Source organism: Paramormyrops kingsleyae, chromosome 2 (assembly GCF_048594095.1).
Source record: "Paramormyrops kingsleyae isolate MSU_618 chromosome 2, PKINGS_0.4, whole genome shotgun sequence".
Classification (NCBI taxonomy): Eukaryota; Metazoa; Chordata; class Actinopteri; order Osteoglossiformes; family Mormyridae; genus Paramormyrops; species Paramormyrops kingsleyae.
Window position 1 is genome coordinate 17534745 of NC_132798.1, and position 25256 is coordinate 17560000.

Genomic DNA, 25256 nt, shown 5'->3' on the forward strand with positions numbered 1-25256 from the left:
GCGCAAACTGACAGCGACGAACACTTGGTAACTTCCGGTTTGATGCATTGTGGGTATCGGAACACGTTTGTGAGCGTACTCCATTCAAAAGGTTTGCTGGGTGCCGCGGCACCCTTCGGAAACAGTTAAATTTAGTCGTCAGTCACGGCTGTTTAAAACTCAAAGCTTCCATAAGTCTCACATTTGAAGACCAGTACCTGCCGTTAATACTAGGAGTGTAAGTACAACGATGTTCTTTTGTGTTTTAAATAGGCCGTTGAGTTTGTTTAGCCTGATTGCTTGCTGCGTATTCTTAACTCGTTTTGTGAAAATCGGTCTTTAATCAAATATATATAATGAGGGCTCATCTAGTAGACTAGATAAACATTTAATTTGAGGACGTTTTCCCTCTGGCATATTTAAATCTACAGTTTCTATTGTTTATATGATTTTGTCTTGCTGCTGACTTTAAATGAAGAACCACGTATTCACATTAATGTCACTGGTCATGGCCGTAATGCGTGGTCTAGAGTGATCCGAGTCTCTGTTAGTTGATTTTGATTTATATAGCTGATATCCTTTTTTTTTTAGCAGATGCCGACGTCTTGTATTAAATATACCTATCCAGATTAACCATTGTTTTTTATCATGCATCACCAGCTGTGAAAATGTCCATCGGAGTACCTATTAAAGTCCTGCACGAAGCAGAGGGCCACATAGTCACGTGCGAGACCAACACCGGGGAGGTGTACAGAGGAAAACTCATTGAGGCTGAAGACAACATGAACTGCCAGGTTAGTCTGGTTCCGCACAAAAAGATTCCTTTATTTGCAGCAGTACTTTTCAGTACCGTTCTGTATTTATTTTTTTTTAACACAAAGTACACCTGGAGATTTCAGAGTCCCCCAGAGTTTTCCTATGGACCCTGTTGGCAGTGGATTAAAGTACTTCCTCCTTTCCTCTAGATGGCCAACATCACTGTGACGTACAGGGATGGCCGGGTGTCTCAGCTGGAGCAGGTTTACATCCGCGGCAGCAAGATCCGCTTCCTGATCTTGCCAGACATGCTGAAAAACGCACCCATGCTGAAAAGCATGAAGAACAAAAACCAGGGATCTGGTGCCGGTAGAGGGAAGGCAGCCATCCTTAAAGCCCAGGGTACGCCCCTCCCCTTCCACAGCTGCTACAAGATTCTTTATTTGCCTTTAATACATCAGTACATAGGAACTCTTACTCATGGCTTCCGGTCAATAACATGTAATGTATAACAGGGTTCGACAGCACAAAACATCAAAGTAGTCGTACATATTTATGGGATAAATTTAAAATAGATGAAATGGCTGAAATAGAATACATGGATCAGCAAATTATATATTGAATAGGACCTGATTTATTCCTGAAGCCCTAGATATGAAGCAAATTAATGTCCAGTTCAGTAAGTCTATTAATTGATTAGATTCCACTTTATTGTCATTGATCAATGTACAAGTACACAGACAAGAAAATGCAGTCGATCTTCAATCATTTTAAGAATTCAGTAATGGGGCTTCCACGTCCTGCACTCCTGGTTATTCTAAAGGCTGATCTATATTTCTGCGTTTAGCCTACGCCGTGACTTACACAAGTGGCCAACACCGTTGCAAGCATTGTGCGAGTATTGGTGTCTGTGTCGCTCAATTACACTGTCCAAATGCTAGGTGATCCATAGTTTTAGATGTTGGATTTACTGCCTTACCATCCTGCGATACGTTCAATTATTCCATCACGCAACCGAAACAGAGAAAATATTCTTTAACAGTTCCCATTTATTGAGTCCTGGTTATATATACGCTGCTCCAAACTTCCCGCAGACAAATCTGGGAAAAACTGTTGAGGTGCCACAAAGTCACCTTTTTTGTGTTTTCTCATCTGAAGTTAGTGTCTATACTACTTTTTACTTTTTTTTTTAGTTGTTTAAAGTATGAATAAACTTTTTGGAGGTCGTGGAATTGGTGCTGTTATCCCGAGAGTTTCGTTGACATGATTATACGATGCCTATGGTGGGTTATTTAATGCTAGATATAAATAGCTCTTCAGGTTCAATCAGCGATAAAAGTACACCTGGGATGTACGCTTTCTTTTCTCCCATAAGAAGAAAAGAATGCTACCAAGTGGACCAATCATAGTTCTTGCGATTTGTGTCTCCAGGACATGTAGTTGCATTTCTGGGGGCGTGCCTGTCAGGCTACAGCATAAGGTTCACGGCTATTTACAGGTCGATGTGACGCTGAAGTATGAATCAGCCTTCAGAAAGGGTGGGGTGTAGTGGTTAATTAATGAATATTCAGCTCCTTTTGAAAACACTTCAGTATTTTTTGGGTGCTTTGTCAGTTTCTTTCCTCCAAAACCTCATTTAGTTCCAAACCATCCAGTCTGGAAAAGTCTTCCTTAAAAATTCACATGAGGGCAGAATACTTAATGCAAAGCTATGGAGCCTCTTTCTTGGGTGATGTTCTTTACATTTGCTGCTGCTCCTCATTCGGTTTGGTTTTGCTTTGACAATAAGCCTCCCTAAGCTGCTCTGCCATCCTGGAGTTGTCTTTGCATTAATTTAGATTTGTGGCATATTAGCCCCCATACATGTAATGTGTGCATTTCTTCTCTTACAGTGGCTGCAAGAGGACGTGGACGTGGAGGGATTGGACGGGGAAATATTTTCCAGAAAAGGCGATAATTACACAGTATAGGTCCCCTTTCCCTCTTTAAACACCTGATTTGTAGTTTAATTGTGAAAATGGTGGTTCTTTCATACTTTGTAGTTGAAATTTCTTGTTCATAATAAAATTCCTTTTAGTATTATAGTTTTTAAAGTTTTTTCACTTTCGCCTTAAGCCTCTTATAGGTCTGAAGTGATGTATAAACATGATGTCAAAACATAGTGATTCCTTAATAGAATCTCTTGCTTGACATTCTTAACTTTGGTAGTGTGGTGTTTATTTGAATGATTTTTTTTCCATCAATCTGAGGGCAATAGGTGGTCAGATTTTTTTGAGAATTCTCCCATTGCTTAAATACTGTCTAAAATCTTTTTTGCAAGCTTGGTTTTCTTATTCCGAATGTCTTCTCTCTTTACTGTTGAGATTTCTCCTATGGTCATGAAGTTTAAGAGAAATGTCTTCACTGGGTGGCTGGTTGTTTCTGCCACTCTTAACTCTGCTAACTGTAAGTCTGGGTCCAGGGCAGGCAGGATGTGTTGATCTTTTGAGGATCGTTGGAGCTCATTTCACTGGGTACCGTATCTCATCTCCTCAATGAGCTTCAGAAAAAAAAAAAAGTTGAAGTGTTTCTACATGTAAACCTGCATTTGTGACCTCATATGTTCGTAGCCTTGAGGATTTTGTTGTACGTCTCATGGATACTAGTAGGAACAGAAGCCACACAATCTTTCGACCCATCCAAAACTGTACTTTCTTTTTTGTATAGTGCCTCCTGCTGCTGGAGGCAAGTATGATGACCCAATTACCCATGGCATTTGCCTGCAGAGAGGGACTGAATGTGACTTAGAGAGACATCTGCACTCAAATGGGTCTTTGTGGCTAAAAAGGGACCATATGACATCACACGGCGGGGTCACTGTCCATCTCTTACCAGGCTGAGAAAAGCAAGAATTTCCACAGAACAAGTGCTGGTCACCAGAACTGGCTGTGTCCATGACTACTGGGCTAATGGGAGTTTTACTTGCACACAAATGTTCTGAGGACAGAAAGAATGATTATTTCAGAGAGAGAACCAATCAGGTTGTAGAAGTGGTGCGTCCAAGCAACTAGATGAGGGACAGAAACATTTCGGCCTATATGCACCTCTTCAAATAGGTGGATTTTGATGTTGCTCCAATCTTCCCAATGCTTATTCAGTACATAATACTTCATGATGTGTAGCATTTTATGTTGCACAGCTGAAGTTTGCTCATTCTTCACTTTAAGTTTTAAGTCTAAACAATGTGTTAACAGCCTGTCTGTCTTTAGCTTGATATCATCCATCTGCACTAATCTGTCCTGGTTTTGTGCACTGGCTCACCTTCACAAAGACAGTGATGTTATGGATGCTAAATGCTTTGGTCAAGGTTCTGCTCTCAACACCGTCGTCATTACAGTACTTTGCAAGCCTGTTAAACAGACGGATAATTTTATAACAGATGGAAATCTGTAGGCAGGGCCGTCATGCACAGTCAAAGAGAAGTACACTCATCTAAAGGATTATTAGGAACACCTGTTCAATTTCTCATTAGTGCAATTATCTAATCAACCAATCACATGGCAATTGCTTCAATGCATTTAGGGGTGTGGTCCTGGTCAAGACAATCTCCTGAACTCCAAACTGAATGTCAGAATGGGAAAGAAAGGTGATTTAAGCAATTTTGAGCGTGGCATGGCTGTTGGTACCAGACGGGCCGGTCTGAGTATTTCACAATCTGGTCAGTTACTGGGATTTTCACGCACAACCATTTCTAGGGTTTACAAAGAATGGAAAAACATCCATTATGCGGCAGTCCTGTGGGCGAAAATGCCTCGTTGATGCTAGAGGTCAGAGGAGAATGGGCCGACTGATTCAAGCTGATAGAAGAGCAACTTTGACTGAAATAACCACTCGTTACAACCGAGGTATGCAGCAAAGCATTTGTGAAGCCACAACACGCACAACCTTGAGGCGGATGGGCTACAACAGCAGAAGACCCCACCAGGTACCACTCATCTCCGCTACAAATAGGAAAAAGAGGCTACAATTTGCACGAGCTCACCAAAATTGGACAGTTGAAGACTGGAAAAATGTTGCCTGGTCTGATAAGTCTCGATTTCTGTTGAGACATTCAAATGGTAGTCAGAATTTGGCGTAAACAGAATGAGAACATGGATCCATCATGCCTTGTTACCACTGTGCAGGCTGGTGGTGGTGGTGTAATGGTGTGGGGGATGTTTTCTTGGCACACTTTAGGCCCCTTAGTGCCAATTGGGCATCGTTTAAATGCCACGGCCTACCTGAGCATTGTTTCTGACCATGTCCATCCCTTTATGACCACCATGTACCCATCCTCTGATGGCTACTTCCAGCAGGATAATGCACCATGTCACAAAGCTCGAATCATTTCAAATTGGTTTCTTGAACATGACAATGAGTTCACTGTACTAAAATGGCCCCCACAGTCACCAGATCTCAACCCAATAGAGCATCTTTGGGATGTGGTGGAACGGGAGCTTTGTGCCCTGGATGTGCATCCCACAAGTCTCCATCAACTGCAAGATGCTATCCTATCAATATGGGCCAACATTTCTAAAGAATGCTTTCAGCACCTTGTTGAATCAATGCCACGTAGAATTAAGGCAGTTCTGAAGGCGAAAGGGGGTCAAAAACCGTATTAGTATGGTGTTCCTAATAATTCTTTAGGTGAGTGTATATACAATTATGTACAATCAATGTAATAAAACTAGTAGGTAAGTAATAGATATTGGCAGAGATTTTAAAAAAATCACAGGAAGTTTTTCATCAATGCATTGGTGCTTTGATTTTTAAATCGTTGTGAAGAAACTATGAATGATTGATTAACAGGATCGTTATTTTGTATTGATTATATGTTTAACCCACTGACCAATCAAGAGCCATGTGACATCCTGCCACCATACCTGAAATTGTGCCTTGCAGCCACATTGTTTTTGGGGTTCTTGTCCTGCCTCGTCATAGGGTACTTGGTGATGCGTTTTTTCTCGGCCCTGTCCAGGTTCCCATCACGCCACCCTATACGAAATGCAACATGCATGTATGTGTTTGATAGTTATTACTTTACAGGCTGAAATGGAATAATTTCCCCATGACATCAAAATTTCAGGGAGTGCACAGAAATTGTGACCTGGTCCTCTACTGTAAGTTGCTATGGATAAAGTCATCAGGTAATTGAATAAAATCAAAACTAACCAGACCTCTGAGCCTTTGACATATATAATATCATTACATCACGTACCACCAACTTTCTGAATCACATCTGTACCACACCTGTGGGAAAAAGCAGCCCGTGGCGCTATTTTACTAGCCTGAATGATCGTTAAAAAAATAATAATGTGTTAAGTTTTATGTTCAGGTCCCATGAATAATCACAAATGCATGCACTGCTTCCATACTGGCACACAAAAAAAATAAAATAAAATCTTCTGTTGTAGCTTGAATAGGACATGAAAATAATCATTAAACATGGTTCCTGCTGCTGTGGTAAAGCTCCACAGAACACTTACCCAAGGCTAGGCTATGCCTGGGTTATGCTGTTACCCAGGGCTGGGCTATGTCTGGGCTATGCGGTAACCCAAGGCGGGGCTGCATTATTTTATTTACAAAATGCATACATTTTTCCCATCCATCTGTAAATTTTTCATAAAACAATTTATTTATGTCAATGCCACTATACAATATATTAAACCTGTCACATGGAAATCAAATGAAAAGAAGTAATTTAAAATAAGCATTTTATCTTTACGCTCTGTCCACTGCAATACTTTTACAGGTACATCTACTGCTAAAGCTAACTTTCTGCTACTGTGGATGTGTGCCTACCTAAACAAGTATGTGTCTCTCCATTTCGCGAGAAATTTAAACCTATCATTCCCCTTTCATTTTACATTTTTTTTCTTTCTAATAAAAAGGCAGCATTTTACACACAGTTTTCGGTCTAAGTACTGACGTCATTCCTGTTCAACTCACCGCTTTCTTTTCCCTATATAAACCACTTCTTCACAGACGGCTCGATATTATTGGCATGACATGGGCTGCTCTTCTCTCTCTACAAAACTGGCTAAAGGCTATATTTAAAACACCAGGTTGTCTGTGATAATTCATACCTTTCCATGCCAGCTTAATGTTTAGGTTAGTGGGCATCAGAGATGGATCAGGGCTGGAAACTTCTTTGCTGCCCGGAGAAGCCGCCGGCTGTGTTTTTAGGGAGAATGGCCGTCAATGTTTGTATGTAGAAAATTGTTCTGGCTGCAGTAGGCAAAGTAGTGAAGTTTGCTGGCAGGCGCGTGCGGCGATTAATCGGTGCGGTGGTGAAAAGGAGTAAAGAGAAGGAGGTGTGCGGATGAGGAAAGAATGGAATAGTTGTTATAGGCTGCCGGCTGAGGAGTTTGGTGAATGTCTGGTCTAGTCCGGGGTGCTGCCGATTGGATGGTGGGGCTGCAGTGTCAGTCAGATAAAAAGCCAGTAGGAGGATCCAATGCGACTAACCGGTGTGTAGCTGCGTGAGGTACGAAAGGACTGTTTTTGGCAGCGTCTTTCGCTTACGGCCATACCACTCTGAACACGCCCGATCTCGTCCGATCTCGGAAGCTAAGCAGGGTCGGGCCTGGTTAGTACTTGGATGGGAGACCGCCTGGGAATACCAGGTGCTGTAAGCTTTTCTCACTTTGACCTTATCCAGTGGGCGCTCCATTTCGCGAGAAATTTAAACCTATCATTCCCCTTTCATTTTACATTTTTTTTTTCTTTCTAATAAAAAGGCAGCATTTTACACACCGTTTTCGGTCTAAGTACTGACGTCATTCCTGTTCAACTCACCGCTTTCTTTTCCCTATATAAACCACTTCTTCACAGACGGCTCGATATTATTGGCATGACATGGGCTGCTCTTCTCTCTCTACAAAACTGGCTAAAGGCTATATTTAAAACACCAGGTTGTCTGTGATAATTCATACCTTTCCATGCCAGCTTAATGTTTAGGTTAGTGGGCATCAGAGATGGATCAGGGCTGGAAACTTCTTTGCTGCCCGGAGAAGCCGCCGGCTGTGTTTTTCGGGAGAATGGCCGTCAATGTTTGTATGTAGAAAATTGTTCTGGCTGCAGTAGGCAAAGTAGTGAAGTTTGCTGGCAGGCGCGTGCGGCGATTAATCGGTGCGGTAGTGAAAAGGAGTAAAGAGAAGGAGGTGTGCGGATGAGGAAAGAATGGAATAGTTGTTATAGGCTGCCGGCTGAGGAGTTTGGTGAATGTCTGGTCTAGGTCGGGGTGCTGCCGATTGGATGGTGGGGCTGCAGTGTCAGTCAGATAAAAAGCCAGTAGGAGGATCCTATGCGACTAACCGGTGTGTAGCTGCGTGAGGTACGAAAGGACTGTTTTTGGCAGCGTCTTTCGCTTACGGCCATACCACTCTGAACACGCCCGATCTCGTCCGATCTCGGAAGCTAAGCAGGGTCGGGCCTGGTTAGTACTTGGATGGGAGACCGCCTGGGAATACCAGGTGCCGTAAGCTTTTCTCACTTTGACCTTATCCAGTGGGCGCTCCATTTCGCGAGAAATTTAAACCTATCATTCCCCTTTCATTTTACATTTTTTTTTTCTTTCTAATGAAAAGGCAGCATTTTACACACCGTTTTCGGTCTAAGTACTGACGTCATTCCTGTTCAACTCACCGCTTTCTTTTCCCTATATAAACCACTTCTTCACAGACGGCTCGATATTATTGGCATGACATGGGCTGCTCTTCTCTCTCTACAAAACTGGCTAAAGGCTATATTTAAAACACCAGGTTGTCTGTGATAATTCATACCTTTCCATGCCAGCTTAATGTTTAGGTTAGTGGGCATCAGAGATGGATCAGGGCTGGAAACTTCTTTGCTGCCCGGAGAAGCCGCCGGCTGTGTTTTTAGGGAGAATGGCCGTCAATGTTTGTATGTAGAAAATTGTTCTGGCTGCAGTAGGCAAAGTAGTGAAGTTTGCTGGCAGGCGCGTGCGGCGATTAATCGGTGCGGTAGTGAAAAGGAGTAAAGAGAAGGAGGTGTGCGGATGAGGAAAGAATGGAATAGTTGTTATAGGCTGCCGGCTGAGGAGTTTGGTGAATGTCTGGTCTAGTCCGGGGTGCTGCCGATTGGATGGTGGGGCTGCAGTGTCAGTCAGATAAAAAGCCAGTAGGAGGATCCAATGCGACTAACCGGTGTGTAGCTGCGTGAGGTACGAAAGGACTGTTTTTGGCAGCGTCTTTCGCTTACGGCCATACCACTCTGAACACGCCCGATCTCGTCCGATCTCGGAAGCTAAGCAGGGTCGGGCCTGGTTAGTACTTGGATGGGAGACCGCCTGGGAATACCAGGTGCTGTAAGCTTTTCTCACTTTGACCTTATCCAGTGGGCGCTCCATTTCGCGAGAAATTTAAACCTATCATTCCCCTTTCATTTTACATTTTTTTTTTCTTTCTAATAAAAAGGCAGCATTTTACACACCGTTTTCGGTCTAAGTACTGACGTCATTCCTGTTCAACTCACCGCTTTCTTTTCCCTATATAAACCACTTCTTCACAGACGGCTCGATATTATTGGCATGACATGGGCTGCTCTTCTCTCTCTACAAAACTGGCTAAAGGCTATATTTAAAACACCAGGTTGTCTGTGATAATTCATACCTTTCCATGCCAGCTTAATGTTTAGGTTAGTGGGCATCAGAGATGGATCAGGGCTGGAAACTTCTTTGCTGCCCGGAGAAGCCGCCGGCTGTGTTTTTCGGGAGAATGGCCGTCAATGTTTGTATGTAGAAAATTGTTCTGGCTGCAGTAGGCAAAGTAGTGAAGTTTGCTGGCAGGCGCGTGCGGCGATTAATCGGTGCGGTAGTGAAAAGGAGTAAAGAGAAGGAGGTGTGCGGATGAGGAAAGAATGGAATAGTTGTTATAGGCTGCCGGCTGAGGAGTTTGGTGAATGTCTGGTCTAGTCCGGGGTGCTGCCGATTGGATGGTGGGGCTGCAGTGTCAGTCAGATAAAAAGCCAGTAGGAGGATCCAATGCGACTAACCGGTGTGTAGCTGCGTGAGGTACGAAAGGACTGTTTTTGGCAGCGTCTTTCGCTTACGGCCATACCACTCTGAACACGCCCGATCTCGTCCGATCTCGGAAGCTAAGCAGGGTCGGGCCTGGTTAGTACTTGGATGGGAGACCGCCTGGGAATACCAGGTGCTGTAAGCTTTTCTCACTTTGACTTTATCCAGTGGGCGCTCCATTTCGCGAGAAATTTAAACCTATCATTCCCCTTTCATTTTACATTTTTTTTTTCTTTCTAATAAAAAGGCAGCATTTTACACACCGTTTTCGGTCTAAGTACTGACGTCATTCCTGTTCAACTCACCGCTTTCTTTTCCCTATATAAACCACTTCTTCACAGACGGCTCGATATTATTGGCATGACATGGGCTGCTCTTCTCTCTCTACAAAACTGGCTAAAGGCTATATTTAAAACACCAGGTTGTCTGTGATAATTCATACCTTTCCATGCCAGCTTAATGTTTAGGTTAGTGGGCATCAGAGATGGATCAGGGCTGGAAACTTCTTTGCTGCCCGGAGAAGCCGCCGGCTGTGTTTTTAGGGAGAATGGCCGTCAATGTTTGTATGTAGAAAATTGTTCTGGCTGCAGTAGGCAAAGTAGTGAAGTTTGCTGGCAGGCGCGTGCGGCGATTAATCGGTGCGGTAGTGAAAAGGAGTAAAGAGAAGGAGGTGTGCGGATGAGGAAAGAATGGAATAGTTGTTATAGGCTGCCGGCTGAGGAGTTTGGTGAATGTCTGGTCTAGTCCGGGGTGCTGCCGATTGGATGGTGGGGCTGCAGTGTCAGTCAGATAAAAAGCCAGTAGGAGGATCCAATGCGACTAACCGGTGTGTAGCTGCGTGAGGTACGAAAGGACTGTTTTTGGCAGCGTCTTTCGCTTACGGCCATACCACTCTGAACACGCCCGATCTCGTCCGATCTCGGAAGCTAAGCAGGGTCGGGCCTGGTTAGTACTTGGATGGGAGACCGCCTGGGAATACCAGGTGCTGTAAGCTTTTCTCACTTTGACCTTATCCAGTGGGCGCTCCATTTCGCGAGAAATTTAAACCTATCATTCCCCTTTCATTTTACATTTTTTTTTTCTTTCTAATAAAAAGGCAGCATTTTACACACCGTTTTCGGTCTAAGTACTGACGTCATTCCTGTTCAACTCACCGCTTTCTTTTCCCTATATAAACCACTTCTTCACAGACGGCTCGATATTATTGGCATGACATGGGCTGCTCTTCTCTCTCTACAAAACTGGCTAAAGGCTATATTTAAAACACCAGGTTGTCTGTGATAATTCATACCTTTCCATGCCAGCTTAATGTTTAGGTTAGTGGGCATCAGAGATGGATCAGGGCTGGAAACTTCTTTGCTGCCCGGAGAAGCCGCCGGCTGTGTTTTTCGGGAGAATGGCCGTCAATGTTTGTATGTAGAAAATTGTTCTGGCTGCAGTAGGCAAAGTAGTGAAGTTTGCTGGCAGGCGCGTGCGGCGATTAATCGGTGCGGTAGTGAAAAGGAGTAAAGAGAAGGAGGTGTGCGGATGAGGAAAGAATGGAATAGTTGTTATAGGCTGCCGGCTGAGGAGTTTGGTGAATGTCTGGTCTAGGTCGGGGTGCTGCCGATTGGATGGTGGGGCTGCAGTGTCAGTCAGATAAAAAGCCAGTAGGAGGATCCAATGCGACTAACCGGTGTGTAGCTGCGTGAGGTACGAAAGGACTGTTTTTGGCAGCGTCTTTCGCTTACGGCCATACCACTCTGAACACGCCCGATCTCGGAAGCTAAGCAGGGTCGGGCCTGGTTAGTACTTGGATGGGAGACCGCCTGGGAATACCAGGTGCTGTAAGCTTTTCTCACTTTGACCTTATCCAGTGGGCGCTCCATTTCGCGAGAAATTTAAACCTATCATTCCCCTTTCATTTTACATTTTTTTTTTCTTTCTAATAAAAAGGCAGCATTTTACACACCGTTTTCGGTCTAAGTACTGACGTCATTCCTGTTCAACTCACCGCTTTCTTTTCCCTATATAAACCACTTCTTCACAGACGGCTGGATATTATTGGCATGACATGGGCTGCTCTTCTCTCTCTACAAAACTGGCTAAAGGCTATATTTAAAACACCAGGTTGTCTGTGATAATTCATACCTTTCCATGCCAGCTTAATGTTTAGGTTAGTGGGCATCAGAGATGGATCAGGGCTGGAAACTTCTTTGCTGCCCGGAGAAGCCGCCGGCTGTGTTTTTAGGGAGAATGGCCGTCAATGTTTGTATGTAGAAAATTGTTCTGGCTGCAGTAGGCAAAGTAGTGAAGTTTGCTGGCAGGCGCGTGCGGCGATTAATCGGTGCGGTGGTGAAAAGGAATAAAGAGAAGGAGGTGTGCGGATGAGGAAAGAATGGAATAGTTGTTATAGGCTGCCGGCTGAGGAGTTTGGTGAATGTCTGGTCTAGGTCGGGGTGCTGCCGATTGGATGGTGGGGCTGCAGTGTCAGTCAGATAAAAAGCCAGTAGGAGGATCCAATGCGACTAACCGGTGTGTAGCTGCGTGAGGTACGAAAGGACTGTTTTTGGCAGCGTCTTTCGCTTACGGCCATACCACTCTGAACACGCCCGATCTCGTCCGATCTCGGAAGCTAAGCAGGGTCGGGCCTGGTTAGTACTTGGATGGGAGACCGCCTGGGAATACCAGGTGCTGTAAGCTTTTCTCACTTTGACTTTATCCAGTGGGCGCTCCATTTCGCGAGAAATTTAAACCTATCATTCCCCTTTCATTTTACATTTTTTTTTTCTTTCTAATAAAAAGGCAGCATTTTACACACCGTTTTCGGTCTAAGTACTGACGTCATTCCTGTTCAACTCACCGCTTTCTTTTCCCTATATAAACCACTTCTTCACAGACGGCTCGATATTATTGGCATGACATGGGCTGCTCTTCTCTCTCTACAAAACTGGCTAAAGGCTATATTTAAAACACCAGGTTGTCTGTGATAATTCATACCTTTCCATGCCAGCTTAATGTTTAGGTTAGTGGGCATCAGAGATGGATCAGGGCTGGAAACTTCTTTGCTGCCCGGAGAAGCCGCCGGCTGTGTTTTTCGGGAGAATGGCCGTCAATGTTTGTATGTAGAAAATTGTTCTGGCTGCAGTAGGCAAAGTAGTGAAGTTTGCTGGCAGGCGCGTGCGGCGATTAATCGGTGCGGTAGTGAAAAGGAGTAAAGAGAAGGAGGTGTGCGGATGAGGAAAGAATGGAATAGTTGTTATAGGCTGCCGGCTGAGGAGTTTGGTGAATGTCTGGTCTAGTCCGGGGTGCTGCCGATTGGATGGTGGGGCTGCAGTGTCAGTCAGATAAAAAGCCAGTAGGAGGATCCAATGCGACTAACCGGTGTGTAGCTGCGTGAGGTACGAAAGGACTGTTTTTGGCAGCGTCTTTCGCTTACGGCCATACCACTCTGAACACGCCCGATCTCGTCCGATCTCGGAAGCTAAGCAGGGTCGGGCCTGGTTAGTACTTGGATGGGAGACCGCCTGGGAATACCAGGTGCTGTAAGCTTTTCTCACTTTGACCTTATCCAGTGGGCGCTCCATTTCGCGAGAAATTTAAACCTATCATTCCCCTTTCATTTTACATTTTTTTTTTCTTTCTAATAAAAAGGCAGCATTTTACACACCGTTTTCGGTCTAAGTACTGACGTCATTCCTGTTCAACTCACCGCTTTCTTTTCCCTATATAAACCACTTCTTCACAGACGGCTCGATATTATTGGCATGACATGGGCTGCTCTTCTCTCTCTACAAAACTGGCTAAAGGCTATATTTAAAACACCAGGTTGTCTGTGATAATTCATACCTTTCCATGCCAGCTTAATGTTTAGGTTAGTGGGCATCAGAGATGGATCAGGGCTGGAAACTTCTTTGCTGCCCGGAGAAGCCGCCGGCTGTGTTTTTCGGGAGAATGGCCGTCAATGTTTGTATGTAGAAAATTGTTCTGGCTGCAGTAGGCAAAGTAGTGAAGTTTGCTGGCAGGCGCGTGCGGCGATTAATCGGTGCGGTAGTGAAAAGGAGTAAAGAGAAGGAGGTGTGCGGATGAGGAAAGAATGGAATAGTTGTTATAGGCTGCCGGCTGAGGAGTTTGGTGAATGTCTGGTCTAGGTCGGGGTGCTGCCGATTGGATGGTGGGGCTGCAGTGTCAGTCAGATAAAAAGCCAGTAGGAGGATCCAATGCGACTAACCGGTGTGTAGCTGCGTGAGGTACGAAAGGACTGTTTTTGGCAGCGTCTTTCGCTTACGGCCATACCACTCTGAACACGCCCGATCTCATCCGATCTCGGAAGCTAAGCAGGGTCGGGCCTGGTTAGTACTTGGATGGGAGACCGCCTGGGAATACCAGGTGCTGTAAGCTTTTCTCACTTTGACTTTATCCAGTGGGCGCTCCATTTCGCGAGAAATTTAAACCTATCATTCCCCTTTCATTTTACATTTTTTTTTTCTTTCTAATAAAAAGGCAGCATTTTACACACAGTTTTCGGTCTAAGTACTGACGTCATTCCTGTTCAACTCACCGCTTTCTTTTCCCTATATAAACCACTTCTTCACAGACGGCTGGATATTATTGGCATGACATGGGCTGCTCTTCTCTCTCTACAAAACTGGCTAAAGGCTATATTTAAAACACCAGGTTGTCTGTGATAATTCATACCTTTCCATGCCAGCTTAATGTTTAGGTTAGTGGGCATCAGAGATGGATCAGGGCTGGAAACTTCTTTGCTGCCCGGAGAAGCCGCCGGCTGTGTTTTTAGGGAGAATGGCCGTCAATGTTTGTATGTAGAAAATTGTTCTGGCTGCAGTAGGCAAAGTAGTGAAGTTTGCTGGCAGGCGCGTGCGGCGATTAATCGGTGCGGTGGTGAAAAGGAATAAAGAGAAGGAGGTGTGCGGATGAGGAAAGAATGGAATAGTTGTTATAGGCTGCCGGCTGAGGAGTTTGGTGAATGTCTGGTCTAGGTCGGGGTGCTGCCGATTGGATGGTGGGGCTGCAGTGTCAGTCAGATAAAAAGCCAGTAGGAGGATCCAATGCGACTAACCGGTGTGTAGCTGCGTGAGGTACGAAAGGACTGTTTTTGGCAGCGTCTTTCGCTTACGGCCATACCACTCTGAACACGCCCGATCTCGTCCGATCTCGGAAGCTAAGCAGGGTCGGGCCTGGTTAGTACTTGGATGGGAGACCGCCTGGGAATACCAGGTGCTGTAAGCTGGCCCCACGTTTCCCTGCGGTGTACGTGAGGCGGCTGTCCGGGTCCCTCGTCCCCCTGGGAGCCTGCGTGACCCGTGACTTCGCTCCCCTCTACAGGCAGCGCGCTTTTGTTTCCCCAGTGGCGCAGGTGTTCTGGAGCGCCCGCTTCCCCGCCCTGGGGCCTGACCTGTTGTGGGGGAACGTGTTGGTCTGCCCGGCGGATCCCGCCCTCGCCCAGTTTGACTACAGACAGCGGCATAACGCCCTACTGACAATGTGGAGGCTGCATAGACTGGGCTTCGCAGCGTCTCCGCTATGCCCAGTGTGCCGGGAAGTGGAGGAGGGCCTGACACACATGTTCTTTGGCTGTGCACAGCTAGTGGCGTTTCATGTGTGGGCGGTGGAGGTAGTGGACAGGATCGCCGGGGCGGCGGGGCCCGTGCCTGATTTTACTGAGGCAGGGTGGCAGCAGACGTTCCTCTTCGGAGTTGAGCGCGGCCACCCGGCCGGCACCTTTGTCAACCTGTTTTTATCCGTGGCAAAGTACACAGCGTGGCTGCGGCGGAACGCGGCCCGGATGGAGGGTGTGGTGTTGGACCCCATCCCGTTGTGCCGAAACCGGCTGCGCCTGGTCTTAGGCAGGGTGTTTTTAATGTCAGCCGGGCCCCGTGACCTGCCCCGGTTTCTTAGCGTGTATGTGGACCGGGTCCCTTTTATTTCCTATGAGGGTGGGCGGCTTGTGTGGGACGTCTTTTGAGGGTGGACTGTTGCGTTGCGTATCTGTTGTGCTTGTTCCTGCTTGTGTGGTTTTGTGGTGTCCATGTGTTGGGGTTGCTTTGGGGTGGGCCCGGTCCTTGTCTGTACTGTTGTGTGCTTTGTTTGCTTGGTTTTACCTGCGTCTCCCTGATTTTAATGGTCGTGTATTGTACAGGGCTGACGCGTGCCTTTGATTAAATGTCTGTCACGCCACGCTGCATGATGAAGACTGCTGCACCCTGTGAGTAGGTTCCTGGGCTGTGGGCCTGCCCCGGCCTGGGTCCTGTGTCCCTGTACCGCCTCCTGCTGGTGGCGTATGTGTAGCTCTGTCCTTCTGAGTGGCAATAGAAAAAAAAAAAAAAAAAACACGCCCGATCTCGTCCGATCTCGGAAGCTAAGCAGGGTCGGGCCTGGTTAGTACTTGGATGGGAGACCGCCTGGGAATACCAGGTGCTGTAAGCTTTTCTCACTTTGACTTTATCCAGTGGGCGCTCCATTTCGCGAGAAATTTAAACCTATCATTCCCCTTTCATTTTACATTTTTTTTTCTTTCTAATAAAAAGGCAGCATTTTACACACAGTTTTCGGTCTAAGTACTGACGTCATTCCTGTTCAACTCACCGCTTTCTTTTCCCTATATAAACCACTTCTTCACAGACGGCTCGATATTATTGGCATGACATGGGCTGCTCTTCTCTCTCTACAAAACTGGCTAAAGGCTATATTTAAAACACCAGGTTGTCTGTGATAATTCATACCTTTCCATGCCAGCTTAATGTTTAGGTTAGTGGGCATCAGAGATGGATCAGGGCTGGAAACTTCTTTGCTGCCCGGAGAAGCCGCCGGCTGTGTTTTTAGGGAGAATGGCCGTCAATGTTTGTATGTAGAAAATTGTTCTGGCTGCAGTAGGCAAAGTAGTGAAGTTTGCTGGCAGGCGCGTGCGGCGATTAATCGGTGCGGTAGTGAAAAGGAGTAAAGAGAAGGAGGTGTGCGGATGAGGAAAGAATGGAATAGTTGTTATAGGCTGCCGGCTGAGGAGTTTGGTGAATGTCTGGTCTAGTCCGGGGTGCTGCCGATTGGATGGTGGGGCTGCAGTGTCAGTCAGATAAAAAGCCAGTAGGAGGATCCAATGCGACTAACCGGTGTGTAGCTGCGTGAGGTACGAAAGGACTGTTTTTGGCAGCGTCTTTCGCTTACGGCCATACCACTCTGAACACGCCCGATCTCGTCCGATCTCGGAAGCTAAGCAGGGTCGGGCCTGGTTAGTACTTGGATGGGAGACCGCCTGGGAATACCAGGTGCTGTAAGCTTTTCTCACTTTGACCTTATCCAGTGGGCGCTCCATTTCGCGAGAAATTTAAACCTATCATTCCCCTTTCATTTTACATTTTTTTTTTCTTTCTAATAAAAAGGCAGCATTTTACACACCGTTTTCGGTCTAAGTACTGACGTCATTCCTGTTCAACTCACCGCTTTCTTTTCCCTATATAAACCACTTCTTCACAGACGGCTCGATATTATTGGCATGACATGGGCTGCTCTTCTCTCTCTACAAAACTGGCTAAAGGCTATATTTAAAACACCAGGTTGTCTGTGATAATTCATACCTTTCCATGCCAGCTTAATGTTTAGGTTAGTGGGCATCAGAGATGGATCAGGGCTGGAAACTTCTTTGCTGCCCGGAGAAGCCGCCGGCTGTGTTTTTCGGGAGAATGGCCGTCAATGTTTGTATGTAGAAAATTGTTCTGGCTGCAGTAGGCAAAGTAGTGAAGTTTGCTGGCAGGCGCGTGCGGCGATTAATCGGTGCGGTAGTGAAAAGGAGTAAAGAGAAGGAGGTGTGCGGATGAGGAAAGAATGGAATAGTTGTTATAGGCTGCCGGCTGAGGAGTTTGGTGAATGTCTGGTCTAGGTCGGGGTGCTGCCGATTGGATGGTGGGGCTGCAGTGTCAGTCAGATAAAAAGCCAGTAGGAGGATCCAATGCGACTAACCGGTGTGTAGCTGCGTGAGGTACGAAAGGACTGTTTTTGGCAGCGTCTTTCGCTTACGGCCATACCACTCTGAACACGCCCGATCTCGGAAGCTAAGCAGGGTCGGGCCTGGTTAGTACTTGGATGGGAGACCGCCTGGGAATACCAGGTGCTGTAAGCTTTTCTCACTTTGACCTTATCCAGTGGGCGCTCCATTTCGCGAGAAATTTAAACCTATCATTCCCCTTTCATTTTACATTTTTTTTTTCTTTCTAATAAAAAGGCAGCATTTTACACACCGTTTTCGGTCTAAGTACTGACGTCATTCCTGTTCAACTCACCGCTTTCTTTTCCCTATATAAACCACTTCTTCACAGACGGCTCGATATTATTGGCATGACATGGGCTGCTCTTCTCTCTCTACAAAACTGGCTAAAGGCTATATTTAAAACACCAGGTTGTCTGTGATAATTCATACCTTTCCATGCCAGCTTAATGTTTAGGTTAGTGGGCATCAGAGATGGATCAGGGCTGGAAACTTCTTTGCTGCCCGGAGAAGCCGCCGGCTGTGTTTTTAGGGAGAATGGCCGTCAATGTTTGTATGTAGAAAATTGTTCTGGCTGCAGTAGGCAAAGTAGTGAAGTTTGCTGGCAGGCGCGTGCGGCGATTAATCGGTGCGGTGGTGAAAAGGAATAAAGAGAAGGAGGTGTGCGGATGAGGAAAGAATGGAATAGTTGTTATAGGCTGCCGGCTGAGGAGTTTGGTGAATGTCTGGTCTAGGTCGGGGTGCTGCCGATTGGATGGTGGGGCTGCAGTGTCAGTCAGATAAAAAGCCAGTAGGAGGATCCAATGCGACTAACCGGTGTGTAGCTGCGTGAGGTACGAAAGGACTGTTTTTGGCAGCGTCTTTCGCTTACGGCCATACCACTCTGAACACGCCCGATCTCGTCCGATCTCGGAAGCTAAGCAGGGTCGGGCCTGGTTAGTACTTGGATGGGAGACCGCCTGGGAATACCAGGTGCTGTAAGCTTTTCTCACTTTGACTTTATCCAGTGGGCGCTCCATTTCGCGAGAAATTTAAACCTATCATTCCCCTTTCATTTTACATTTTTTTTTTCTTTCTAATAAAAAGGCAGCATTTTACACACCGTTTTCGGTCTAAGTACTGACGTCATTCCTGTTCAACTCACCGCTTTCTTTTCCCTATATAAACCACTTCTTCACAGACGGCTCGATATTATTGGCATGACATGGGCTGCTCTTCTCTCTCTACAAAACTGGCTAAAGGCTATATTTAAAACACCAGGTTGTCTGTGATAATTCATACCTTTCCATGCCAGCTTAATGTTTAGGTTAGTGGGCATCAGAGATGGATCAGGGCTGGAAACTTCTTTGCTGCCCGGAGAAGCCGCCGGCTGTGTTTTTAGGGAGAATGGCCGTCAATGTTTGTATGTAGAAAATTGTTCTGGCTGCAGTAGGCAAAGTAGTGAAGTTTGCTGGCAGGCGCGTGCGGCGATTAATCGGTGCGGTAGTGAAAAGGAGTAAAGAGAAGGAGGTGTGCGGATGAGGAAAGAATGGAATAGTTGTTATAGGCTGCCGGCTGAGGAGTTTGGTGAATGTCTGGTCTAGTCCGGGGTGCTGCCGATTGGATGGTGGGGCTGCAGTGTCAGTCAGATAAAAAGCCAGTAGGAGGATCCAATGCGACTAACCGGTGTGTAGCTGCGTGAGGTACGAAAGGACTGTTTTTGGCAGCGTCTTTCGCTTACGGCCATACCACTCTGAACACGCCCGATCTCGTCCGATCTCGGAAGCTAAGCAGGGTCGGGCCTGGTTAGTACTTGGATGGGAGACCGCCTGGGAATACCAGGTGCTGTAAGCTTTTCTCACTTTGACCTTATCCAGTGGGCGCTCCATTTCGCGAGAAATTTAAACCTATCATTCCCCTTTCATTTTACATTTTTTTTTTCTTTCTAATAAAAAGGCAGCATTTTACACACCGTTTTCGGTCTAAGTACTGACGTCATTCCTGTTCAACTCACCGCTTTCTTTTCCCTATATAAACCACTTCTTCACAGACGGCTCGATATTATTGGCATGACATGGGCTGCTCTTCTCTCTCTACAAAACTGGCTAAAGGCTATATTTAAAACACCAGGTTGTCTGTGATAATTCATACCTTTCCATGCCAGCTTAATGTTTAGGTTAGTGGGCATCAGAGATGGATCAGGGCTGGAAACTTCTTTGCTGCCCGGAGAAGCCGCCGGCTGTGTTTTTCGGGAGAATGGCCGTCAATGTTTGTATGTAGAAAATTGTTCTGGCTGCAGTAGGCAAAGTAGTGAAGTTTGCTGGCAGGCGCGTGCGGCGATTAATCGGTGCGGTAGTGAAAAGGAGTAAAGAGAAGGAGGTGTGCGGATGAGGAAAGAATGGAATAGTTGTTATAGGCTGCCGGCTGAGGAGTTTGGTGAATGTCTGGTCTAGGTCGGGGTGCTGCCGATTGGATGGTGGGGCTGCAGTGTCAGTCAGATAAAAAGCCAGTAGGAGGATCCAATGCGACTAACCGGTGTGTAGCTGCGTGAGGTACGAAAGGACTGTTTTTGGCAGCGTCTTTCGCTTACGGCCATACCACTCTGAACACGCCCGATCTCGGAAGCTAAGCAGGGTCGGGCCTGGTTAGTACTTGGATGGGAGACCGCCTGGGAATACCAGGTGCTGTAAGCTTTTCTCACTTTGACCTTATCCAGTGGGCGCTCCATTTCGCGAGAAATTTAAACCTATCATTCCCCTTTCATTTTACATTTTTTTTTTCTTTCTAATAAAAAGGCAGCATTTTACACACCGTTTTCGGTCTAAGTACTGACGTCATTCCTGTTCAACTCACCGCTTTCTTTTCCCTATATAAACCACTTCTTCACAGACGGCTCGATATTATTGGCATGACATGGGCTGCTCTTCTCTCTCTACAAAACTGGCTAAAGGCTATATTTAAAACACCAGGTTGTCTGTGATAATTCATACCTTTCCATGCCAGCTTAATGTTTAGGTTAGTGGGCATCAGAGATGGATCAGGGCTGGAAACTTCTTTGCTGCCCGGAGAAGCCGCCGGCTGTGTTTTTAGGGAGAATGGCCGTCAATGTTTGTATGTAGAAAATTGTTCTGGCTGCAGTAGGCAAAGTAGTGAAGTTTGCTGGCAGGCGCGTGCGGCGATTAATCGGTGCGGTGGTGAAAAGGAATAAAGAGAAGGAGGTGTGCGGATGAGGAAAGAATGGAATAGTTGTTATAGGCTGCCGGCTGAGGAGTTTGGTGAATGTCTGGTCTAGGTCGGGGTGCTGCCGATTGGATGGTGGGGCTGCAGTGTCAGTCAGATAAAAAGCCAGTAGGAGGATCCAATGCGACTAACCGGTGTGTAGCTGCGTGAGGTACGAAAGGACTGTTTTTGGCAGCGTCTTTCGCTTACGGCCATACCACTCTGAACACGCCCGATCTCATCCGATCTCGGAAGCTAAGCAGGGTCGGGCCTGGTTAGTACTTGGATGGGAGACCGCCTGGGAATACCAGGTGCTGTAAGCTTTTCTCACTTTGACTTTATCCAGTGGGCGCTCCATTTCGCGAGAAATTTAAACCTATCATTCCCCTTTCATTTTACATTTTTTTTTTCTTTCTAATAAAAAGGCAGCATTTTACACACAGTTTTCGGTCTAAGTACTGACGTCATTCCTGTTCAACTCACCGCTTTCTTTTCCCTATATAAACCACTTCTTCACAGACGGCTGGATATTATTGGCATGACATGGGCTGCTCTTCTCTCTCTACAAAACTGGCTAAAGGCTATATTTAAAACACCAGGTTGTCTGTGATAATTCATACCTTTCCATGCCAGCTTAATGTTTAGGTTAGTGGGCATCAGAGATGGATCAGGGCTGGAAACTTCTTTGCTGCCCGGAGAAGCCGCCGGCTGTGTTTTTAGGGAGAATGGCCGTCAATGTTTGTATGTAGAAAATTGTTCTGGCTGCAGTAGGCAAAGTAGTGAAGTTTGCTGGCAGGCGCGTGCGGCGATTAATCGGTGCGGTGGTGAAAAGGAATAAAGAGAAGGAGGTGTGCGGATGAGGAAAGAATGGAATAGTTGTTATAGGCTGCCGGCTGAGGAGTTTGGTGAATGTCTGGTCTAGGTCGGGGTGCTGCCGATTGGATGGTGGGGCTGCAGTGTCAGTCAGATAAAAAGCCAGTAGGAGGATCCAATGCGACTAACCGGTGTGTAGCTGCGTGAGGTACGAAAGGACTGTTTTTGGCAGCGTCTTTCGCTTACGGCCATACCACTCTGAACACGCCCGATCTCGTCCGATCTCGGAAGCTAAGCAGGGTCGGGCCTGGTTAGTACTTGGATGGGAGACCGCCTGGGAATACCAGGTGCTGTAAGCTGGCCCCACGTTTCCCTGCGGTGTACGTGAGGCGGCTGTCCGGGTCCCTCGTCCCCCTGGGAGCCTGCGTGACCCGTGACTTCGCTCCCCTCTACAGGCAGCGCGCTTTTGTTTCCCCAGTGGCGCAGGTGTTCTGGAGCGCCCGCTTCCCCGCCCTGGGGCCTGACCTGTTGTGGGGGAACGTGTTGGTCTGCCCGGCGGATCCCGCCCTCGCCCAGTTTGACTACAGACAGCGGCATAACGCCCTACTGACAATGTGGAGGCTGCATAGACTGGGCTTCGCAGCGTCTCCGCTATGCCCAGTGTGCCGGGAAGTGGAGGAGGGCCTGACACACATGTTCTTTGGCTGTGCACAGCTAGTGGCGTTTCATGTGTGGGCGGTGGAGGTAGTGGACAGGATCGCCGGGGCGGCGGGGCCCGTGCCTGATTTTACTGAGGCAGGGTGGCAGCAGACGTTCCTCTTCGGAGTTGAGCGCGGCCACCCGGCCGGCACCTTTGTCAACCTGTTTTTATCCGTGGCAAAGTACACAGCGTGGCTGCGGCGGAACGCGGCCCGGATGGAGGGTGTGGTGTTGGACCCCATCCCGTTGTGCCGAAACCGGCTGCGCCTGGTCTTAGGCAGGGTGTTTTTAATGTCAGCCGGGCCCCGTGACCTGCCCCGGTTTCTTAGCGTGTATGTGGACCGGGTCCCTTTTATTTCCTATGAGGGTGGGCGGCTTGTGTGGGACGTCTTTTGAGGGTGGACTGTTGCGTTGCGTATCTGTTGTGCTTGTTCCTGCTTGTGTGGTTTTGTGGTGTCCATGTGTTGGGGTTGCTTTGGGGTGGGCCCGGTCCTTGTCTGTACTGTTGTGTGCTTTGTTTGCTTGGTTTTACCTGCGTCTCCCTGATTTTAATGGTCGTGTATTGTACAGGGCTGACGCGTGCCTTTGATTAAATGTCTGTCACGCCACGCTGCATGATGAAGACTGCTGCACCCTGTGAGTAGGTTCCTGGGCTGTGGGCCTGCCCCGGCCTGGGTCCTGTGTCCCTGTACCGCCTCCTGCTGGTGGCGTATGTGTAGCTCTGTCCTTCTGAGTGGCAATAGAAAAAAAAAAAAAAAAAACACGCCCGATCTCGTCCGATCTCGGAAGCTAAGCAGGGTCGGGCCTGGTTAGTACTTGGATGGGAGACCGCCTGGGAATACCAGGTGCTGTAAGCTTTTCTCACTTTGACTTTATCCAGTGGGCGCTCCATTTCGCGAGAAATTTAAACCTATCATTCCCCTTTCATTTTACATTTTTTTTTCTTTCTAATAAAAAGGCAGCATTTTACACACAGTTTTCGGTCTAAGTACTGACGTCATTCCTGTTCAACTCACCGCTTTCTTTTCCCTATATAAACCACTTCTTCACAGACGGCTCGATATTATTGGCATGACATGGGCTGCTCTTCTCTCTCTACAAAACTGGCTAAAGGCTATATTTAAAACACCAGGTTGTCTGTGATAATTCATACCTTTCCATGCCAGCTTAATGTTTAGGTTAGTGGGCATCAGAGATGGATCAGGGCTGGAAACTTCTTTGCTGCCCGGAGAAGCCGCCGGCTGTGTTTTTAGGGAGAATGGCCGTCAATGTTTGTATGTAGAAAATTGTTCTGGCTGCAGTAGGCAAAGTAGTGAAGTTTGCTGGCAGGCGCGTGCGGCGATTAATCGGTGCGGTAGTGAAAAGGAGTAAAGAGAAGGAGGTGTGCGGATGAGGAAAGAATGGAATAGTTGTTATAGGCTGCCGGCTGAGGAGTTTGGTGAATGTCTGGTCTAGGTCGGGGTGCTGCCGATTGGATGGTGGGGCTGCAGTGTCAGTCAGATAAAAAGCCAGTAGGAGGATCCAATGCGACTAACCGGTGTGTAGCTGCGTGAGGTACGAAAGGACTGTTTTTGGCAGCGTCTTTCGCTTACGGCATACCACTCTGAACACGCCCGATCTCGTCCGATCTCGGAAGCTAAGCAGGGTCGGGCCTGGTTAGTACTTGGATGGGAGACCGCCTGGGAATACCAGGTGCTGTAAGCTTTTCTCACTTTGACTTTATCCAGTGGGCGCTCCATTTCGCGAGAAATTTAAACCTATCATTCCCCTTTCATTTTACATTTTTTTTTCTTTCTAATAAAAAGGCAGCATTTTACACACAGTTTTCGGTCTAAGTACTGACGTCATTCCTGTTCAACTCACCGCTTTCTTTTCCCTATATAAACCACTTCTTCACAGACGGCTCGATATTATTGGCATGACATGGGCTGCTCTTCTCTCTCTACAAAACTGGCTAAAGGCTATATTTAAAACGCCAGGTTGTCTGTGATAATTCATACCTTTCCATGCCAGCTTAATGTTTAGGTTAGTGGGCATCAGAGATGGATCAGGGCTGGAAACTTCTTTGCTGCCCGGAGAAGCCGCCGGCTGTGTTTTTAGGGAGAATGGCCGTCAATGTTTGTATGTAGAAAATTGTTCTGGCTGCAGTAGGCAAAGTAGTGAAGTTTGCTGGCAGGCGCGTGCGGCGATTAATCGGTGCGGTGGTGAAAAGGAGTAAAGAGAAGGAGGTGTGCGGATGAGGAAAGAATGGAATAGTTGTTATAGGCTGCCGGCTGAGGAGTTTGGTGAATGTCTGGTCTAGGTCGGGGTGCTGCCGATTGGATGGTGGGGCTGCAGTGTCAGTCAGATAAAAAGCCAGTAGGAGGATCCAATGCGACTAACCGGTGTGTAGCTGCGTGAGGTACGAAAGGACTGTTTTTGGCAGCTTCTTTCGCTTACGGCCATACCACTCTGAACACGCCCGATCTCGTCCGATCTCGGAAGCAAAGCAGGGTCGGGCCTGGTTAGTACTTGGATGGGAGACCGCCTGGGAATACCAGGTGCTGTAAGCTTTTCTCACTTTGACTTTATCCAGTGGGCGCTCCATTTCGCGAGAAATTTAAACCTATCATTCCCCTTTCATTTTACATTTTTTTTTTCTTTCTAATAAAAAGGCAGCATTTTACACACAGTTTTCGGTCTAAGTACTGACGTCATTCCTGTTCAACTCACCGCTTTCTTTTCCCTATATAAACCACTTCTTCACAGACGGCTCGATATTATTGGCATGACATG

At 46.9% G+C, this 25256-nt stretch overlaps 1 protein-coding gene, 1 long non-coding RNA gene, 16 other non-coding genes and 3 pseudogenes across 19 annotated transcripts; 20 read left to right on the forward strand and 1 right to left on the reverse strand.

The window, feature by feature from the left end:
• Positions 1-23: 23 nt before the first annotated feature.
• On the forward strand, positions 24-2819 carry LOC111855124 (small nuclear ribonucleoprotein Sm D3). The gene is made up of 4 exons (XM_023833817.2): positions 24-217; positions 640-773; positions 945-1137; positions 2628-2819. Exons 2-4 carry the CDS (start codon positions 648-650, stop codon positions 2690-2692), a joined length of 384 nt encoding a protein of 127 aa, XP_023689585.1. The 5' UTR covers positions 24-217; positions 640-647; the 3' UTR covers positions 2693-2819.
• LOC111855125 (uncharacterized) lies at positions 779-7015 on the reverse strand. 2 transcript variants are annotated; one of them, XR_011985532.1, is made up of 5 exons: positions 6840-7015; positions 5637-5748; positions 4036-4123; positions 3607-3711; positions 779-3274 (listed from the first exon to the last, which is right to left on the reverse strand). It is a non-coding gene; the product is annotated as an uncharacterized lncRNA (long non-coding RNA). The 2 variants fall into 2 exon arrangements; XR_011985531.1 differs by lacking the exon at positions 6840-7015 and adding an exon at positions 6703-6798.
• Positions 7016-7272: 257 nt separating this feature from the next.
• LOC140587767 (5S ribosomal RNA) lies at positions 7273-7391 on the forward strand. The gene has a single exon (XR_011989412.1). It is a non-coding gene; the product is annotated as a 5S ribosomal RNA (ribosomal RNA).
• Positions 7392-8121: 730 nt separating this feature from the next.
• LOC140587793 (5S ribosomal RNA) lies at positions 8122-8240 on the forward strand. The gene has a single exon (XR_011989434.1). It is a non-coding gene; the product is annotated as a 5S ribosomal RNA (ribosomal RNA).
• A 730-nt stretch (positions 8241-8970) lies between these two features.
• LOC140587768 (5S ribosomal RNA) lies at positions 8971-9089 on the forward strand. Its single transcript, XR_011989413.1, has one exon. It is a non-coding gene; the product is annotated as a 5S ribosomal RNA (ribosomal RNA).
• A 730-nt stretch (positions 9090-9819) lies between these two features.
• Positions 9820-9938, forward strand: LOC140587769 (5S ribosomal RNA). Its single transcript, XR_011989414.1, has one exon. It is a non-coding gene; the product is annotated as a 5S ribosomal RNA (ribosomal RNA).
• Positions 9939-10668: 730 nt separating this feature from the next.
• LOC140587770 (5S ribosomal RNA) lies at positions 10669-10787 on the forward strand. Its single transcript, XR_011989415.1, has one exon. It is a non-coding gene; the product is annotated as a 5S ribosomal RNA (ribosomal RNA).
• Positions 10788-11517: 730 nt separating this feature from the next.
• Positions 11518-11626, forward strand: LOC140587788 (5S ribosomal RNA; annotated as a pseudogene).
• A 730-nt stretch (positions 11627-12356) lies between these two features.
• LOC140587771 (5S ribosomal RNA) lies at positions 12357-12475 on the forward strand. The gene has a single exon (XR_011989416.1). It is a non-coding gene; the product is annotated as a 5S ribosomal RNA (ribosomal RNA).
• A 730-nt stretch (positions 12476-13205) lies between these two features.
• Positions 13206-13324, forward strand: LOC140587772 (5S ribosomal RNA). The gene has a single exon (XR_011989417.1). It is a non-coding gene; the product is annotated as a 5S ribosomal RNA (ribosomal RNA).
• Positions 13325-14054: 730 nt separating this feature from the next.
• LOC140587765 (5S ribosomal RNA) lies at positions 14055-14173 on the forward strand. The gene has a single exon (XR_011989410.1). It is a non-coding gene; the product is annotated as a 5S ribosomal RNA (ribosomal RNA).
• A 730-nt stretch (positions 14174-14903) lies between these two features.
• On the forward strand, positions 14904-15022 carry LOC140587773 (5S ribosomal RNA). The gene has a single exon (XR_011989418.1). It is a non-coding gene; the product is annotated as a 5S ribosomal RNA (ribosomal RNA).
• A 1926-nt stretch (positions 15023-16948) lies between these two features.
• Positions 16949-17067, forward strand: LOC140587774 (5S ribosomal RNA). The gene has a single exon (XR_011989419.1). It is a non-coding gene; the product is annotated as a 5S ribosomal RNA (ribosomal RNA).
• A 730-nt stretch (positions 17068-17797) lies between these two features.
• On the forward strand, positions 17798-17906 carry LOC140587789 (5S ribosomal RNA; annotated as a pseudogene).
• A 730-nt stretch (positions 17907-18636) lies between these two features.
• Positions 18637-18755, forward strand: LOC140587775 (5S ribosomal RNA). Its single transcript, XR_011989420.1, has one exon. It is a non-coding gene; the product is annotated as a 5S ribosomal RNA (ribosomal RNA).
• Positions 18756-19485: 730 nt separating this feature from the next.
• LOC140587777 (5S ribosomal RNA) lies at positions 19486-19604 on the forward strand. Its single transcript, XR_011989422.1, has one exon. It is a non-coding gene; the product is annotated as a 5S ribosomal RNA (ribosomal RNA).
• A 730-nt stretch (positions 19605-20334) lies between these two features.
• Positions 20335-20443, forward strand: LOC140587790 (5S ribosomal RNA; annotated as a pseudogene).
• Positions 20444-21173: 730 nt separating this feature from the next.
• LOC140587776 (5S ribosomal RNA) lies at positions 21174-21292 on the forward strand. The gene has a single exon (XR_011989421.1). It is a non-coding gene; the product is annotated as a 5S ribosomal RNA (ribosomal RNA).
• A 730-nt stretch (positions 21293-22022) lies between these two features.
• On the forward strand, positions 22023-22141 carry LOC140587778 (5S ribosomal RNA). Its single transcript, XR_011989423.1, has one exon. It is a non-coding gene; the product is annotated as a 5S ribosomal RNA (ribosomal RNA).
• A 1926-nt stretch (positions 22142-24067) lies between these two features.
• LOC140587786 (5S ribosomal RNA) lies at positions 24068-24185 on the forward strand. The gene has a single exon (XR_011989431.1). It is a non-coding gene; the product is annotated as a 5S ribosomal RNA (ribosomal RNA).
• Positions 24186-24914: 729 nt separating this feature from the next.
• LOC140587782 (5S ribosomal RNA) lies at positions 24915-25033 on the forward strand. Its single transcript, XR_011989427.1, has one exon. It is a non-coding gene; the product is annotated as a 5S ribosomal RNA (ribosomal RNA).
• Positions 25034-25256: the final 223 nt, after the last annotated feature.

Coding starts and splice junctions, on each gene's coding strand:
- LOC111855124 (XM_023833817.2), top strand. CDS start 648: ATGTCCATCGGAGTACCTATTAAAGTCCTGCACGAAGCAGAGGGCCAC. Junction 774..944: donor AAGACAACATGAACTGCCAG/GTTAGTCTGGTT, acceptor CCTTTCCTCTAG/ATGGCCAACATCACTGTGAC. Junction 1,138..2,627: donor AGCCATCCTTAAAGCCCAGG/GTACGCCCCTCC, acceptor CTTCTCTTACAG/TGGCTGCAAGAGGACGTGGA.